Source organism: Berghia stephanieae, chromosome 14, assembly GCF_034508935.2.
Source record: "Berghia stephanieae isolate SIO BIC M18660-M18661 chromosome 14, UCSD_Bste_1.3, whole genome shotgun sequence".
In the NCBI taxonomy this organism is placed as follows: Eukaryota; Metazoa; Mollusca; class Gastropoda; order Nudibranchia; family Aeolidiidae; genus Berghia; species Berghia stephanieae.
Window position 1 is genome coordinate 21,858,238 of NC_088373.1, and position 3,860 is coordinate 21,862,097.

A 3,860-nucleotide genomic window follows, 5' to 3' on the forward strand; every position below is an offset into this window, starting at 1 on the left:
ACTGGAACAACCGCTTATTGCCCATGTGGAACCGACCATGAAACCACTTTACATGTGCTTATGGGTTGCCCACTATACAACGTGCAACGTTCGAACCACTGGGTCACCCCTACAACACTCAACACAAAGCGCTATGGCGGACCACAGACTTCATAGCAGATATCGGACTGCAGCCATAGATGTCCATTAGAGGAACGAAAAAGAAGAAGAAAAAGAAGGAGAAAAAAAATTGATAATTAAATAATTGAGCTTTATATAGCGCAATATCCACTAAATGTGCTCAAAGCGCTTTACAAGGGGTGCCTGGTCAACAGCAACATTTAACATGTAGGACGAGACATGATGACGCCTGTTAGGCGATATTGCAATTTTTCGGACAAAGACAACGATGTTAAAAATTGAGCTTTAAGATTTTTTTTATATAGCGCAATATCCACCAAACGTTCTCAAAGCGCTTTACAAGGGGTCCCTGGCCAAGAGCTACACTTAATATGTAGGACGAAACATAACGCCTGTTAGGCGATATTGCAATCTTTTTAGGACAGAGACAACGCTGTTAACGGCCTGGTACTCATTTTACACATGAGTACGGTGAGAGAATGCGAGTAAAGAGACTTTTCCAAGGACTCAACTATGCGCCGAGCGAGGCTCGAACCCTGGACCTTCCGATCCGAAAGCGAGCGTCATACCACTAGACCACATAGCCATAAAATAGCAAAATATAGATAAATATATTAATAAATGATCAAAGAGAAGGCCACGAAGAACATGGAGAAGAATTAAAGAAGCTGATTATATATACAGAGAAGTGATAAGACAGGGAACGAGATAAAGAAAAAAGTTAGCTCAGGATAGAGAAGGAAGGAAACTGTTTGTCTCTGGCCTATAGCCTGTCCCAGGGTGAAAAGGCAATGATGATGATGATGATGATGATGATAAAATACATAAATAAATAAATATAAAAGAATAAATTGATATAGATAAGCATGACCCCCCATTGAACTTTTATGCAGAGCAATTTCTACTAAACATGCCTAAAAAGGTTTGGTTAAAAATAATAATGATAATAATAATAATAATAATAATAATAATAATAATAATAATAATAATAATAATAATAATAATAATATCATCATCATCATCATCATCATCATCATCATCATCATCATCATCATCATCTTCATCAGCATCATCATCATCATCATCATCATCATCATCATCATCAAAATCATCATCATCATCAACATCATCATCACCATCATCATCATCATCATTATCAAAATCATCATCATCATCAACATCATCATCACCATCATCATCATCATCATCATCATCATCAAAATCATCATCATCATCAACATCATCATCACCATCATCACCATCATCATTATCAAACCTTTCCTCCCTATAATTTGTTATAAAAGCTAATATTGTTTTTCTTTCTGTCCCTTGTGAACGATAACCAGGTTATGAATGACCAATGCCTATCGTACAATTTCAAGTGGAACTTTGACTGTTACGACGATGCCTTCCAGCTTGTCTTTAGGACGAAAGAAGCTGAGGACGTTCTCCATTTGGTTCGGAAAAATTGTTATGAAAAGGTGCGGCTATGTGATAGTCGTGACGCATGGTAACTTAGTAACTATCTCTTAACTATCGGAACAATGGCGGACGCCCTTATGAAATATTTCTCCGACGAGCATAAAAGCGTATTCAGAGGGACAAAAAATTAACATTATACATTGGGCTTTCGGATTGGAAGCTCCTGGGTTCGAGCCTAGCTTCCCGCGCGATCGGCGCATAGTTTGAGTCCTTGGAAAAGGCTCTTTACTCACATTCTCTCACTGTACTCGGGTGAAAAATGAGTACCTGGTCGTGAACAGCGTTGTCCCTGTCGAGAAAAAAAATTGTAATATCGATCGCCTAACAGGCGTTATGTCTCGTTCTACTTGTTACGTGTTGCTGTTGATCAGGGACTCCTTGTAAATCGCTTTGAGGACGTTTCGTGGATATTGCGCTATATAAAATCTCAAGTTTTTGTGTGAGGGTTTTTGCGTTTGTTTTTAAGGGATAGTGATCGTGTCCTTTGTTAACTTATGAACTGACACTGGGACTTGTATAGTGACGTTAGTTTTAGGTAAGTACACCGCCTAGTCAGTTGAGCTTTTCTATAGCGCAATATCCACTAAACTTGCTCAAAGCGCTTTAAAAGGGGTCCTGACCAACAGCAACACGTAAGATGAAGAACGAGACATTACTAGTAGTAGTAGTAGTAGTAGTAGTAGTAGTAGTAGTAGTAGTAGTAGTAGTAGTAGTAGTAGTAGTAGTAGTAGTAGTAGTAGTAGTAGTAGTAGTAGTATAGTAGTAGTAGTAGTAGTAGTAGTAAGTAGTAGTAGTAGTAGTAGTAGTAGTATAGTAGTAGTAGTAGTAGTAGTAGTAGTAGTAGTAGTAGTAAAGTAGTAGTAGTAGTAGTAGTAGAGTAGTAGTAGTAGTAGTAGTAGTAGTAGTAGTAGTAGTAGTAGTAGTAGTAGTAGTAGTAGTAGTAGTAGTAGTTGGAGTAAAATCAGTATTAGTAGTAGTAATAGTTGTTGTTGTTGTTGTGGTGGTATGGCCGTGGTGGTAACAGATGGAGGGAAGACGCCGTGTTTTGGTCTTTAGCTGTTCTTATCGCTGTTTGTTTGGAGGACGACAAAAATGAAGGAGATATCGTAAGTGGGAGGAGGAGGAGGAGGAGGAGGAGGAGGAGGAGGAGGAGGAGGAAGAAGGGGTAGAGCATCATAACTGTCGTAAACTTTTAGCCTGACACTGACTAAAAATGACGTCAAAAGTCAAGTCTTTGGCCACAAAAAACAATCATGAGTTGTATTCCATAATTCAACCAATGGGATCACTTGCTTCCTTGAGTACCGTTAACAACTCACTAGGCGCTCAACAAACCTAAAAACATGACGTTAAAATATACGTCCTACTGGGTCTTTGTGTCAGACTGTGAGTTAACGATGGCTACGGGCAAAGGAAGAGGGAATGGTTTATCTACTCTGTAATCTCGTCGGACTAATTCATGCTCTATTTTATTTTCCAGTACTCAATCTGTGAAATAAAAGAAGTGAGGGATTTTTTGGTAAGAGAAACAAACAATTATCTGTTATAAAACGATATATTATCGTTGTGGTTTAATCCTGGACATAGGGTTCAACAGACGTGACGTCACTTCCCTCGTAATGAAGCATAGTACTATAGTAACTGGTTCTAAACTATCGAAACAACGGTGGACGCCCTTATGAAATACTTCTCCGACGAGCTTGAAGGTGTATCCAGAGGAGAAAAAAAAAAACATTATAAATCTGATCATGTTTTGAATTTTATACATTCTGATCACATGACATGTGAAAAAGTTCTATCCAGCATGAAGAATAAAAAGTACCGATTTTCTTTGTTTAGAACCACGCTGCTCGTTGCTGAGCGGACGTGACATCAGACTATTGAATCCTATTGGATACTTAATCAAATATTTGGAACTTCTTTTCTATTAATTGCATATTTTATTGATTGGAATAAGCATAGTTTGTTAAAATAACAAGAAATGAAGTGAGCCGGAAAGTGCCGGAAGACAACAGATAATAAAAACTTCGCGGCGCGATAGGGGCTCAAACCGTAGCCATTGTAAAGTTATAGCCTGACACTGATCAAAAAATGACGTCAAAATGCCAGTCTTTTGCCACAAAAGAAAACAAATCGTGAGTTGTATTCATTAGTTCAAGCAATGAAATAACTTGTTTCCATGAGCTCTACTAACGACAAATCACTAGACGCTACACAAACCAAAAAATGACGTCAAACTCCCAGTCCTTTTGGATTTC

The 3,860-nt window shown here is 38.3% G+C and overlaps 1 protein-coding gene across 1 annotated transcript in view; it reads left to right on the forward strand.

Moving 5' to 3' along the window:
- Nucleotides 1-3,151, forward strand: part of LOC144959533 (uncharacterized) — an 18,562-nt gene extending 15,411 nt beyond the window's left edge. The window contains exons 5-6 of the mRNA XM_078892149.1: nucleotides 1,467-1,601; nucleotides 3,083-3,151. Coding sequence (XP_078748275.1) covers nucleotides 1,467-1,601; nucleotides 3,083-3,151 — 204 coding nt within the window. The remainder of the gene's footprint in view (nucleotides 1-1,466; nucleotides 1,602-3,082) is intronic.
- The last annotated feature ends 709 nt before the right edge of the window (nucleotides 3,152-3,860 follow it).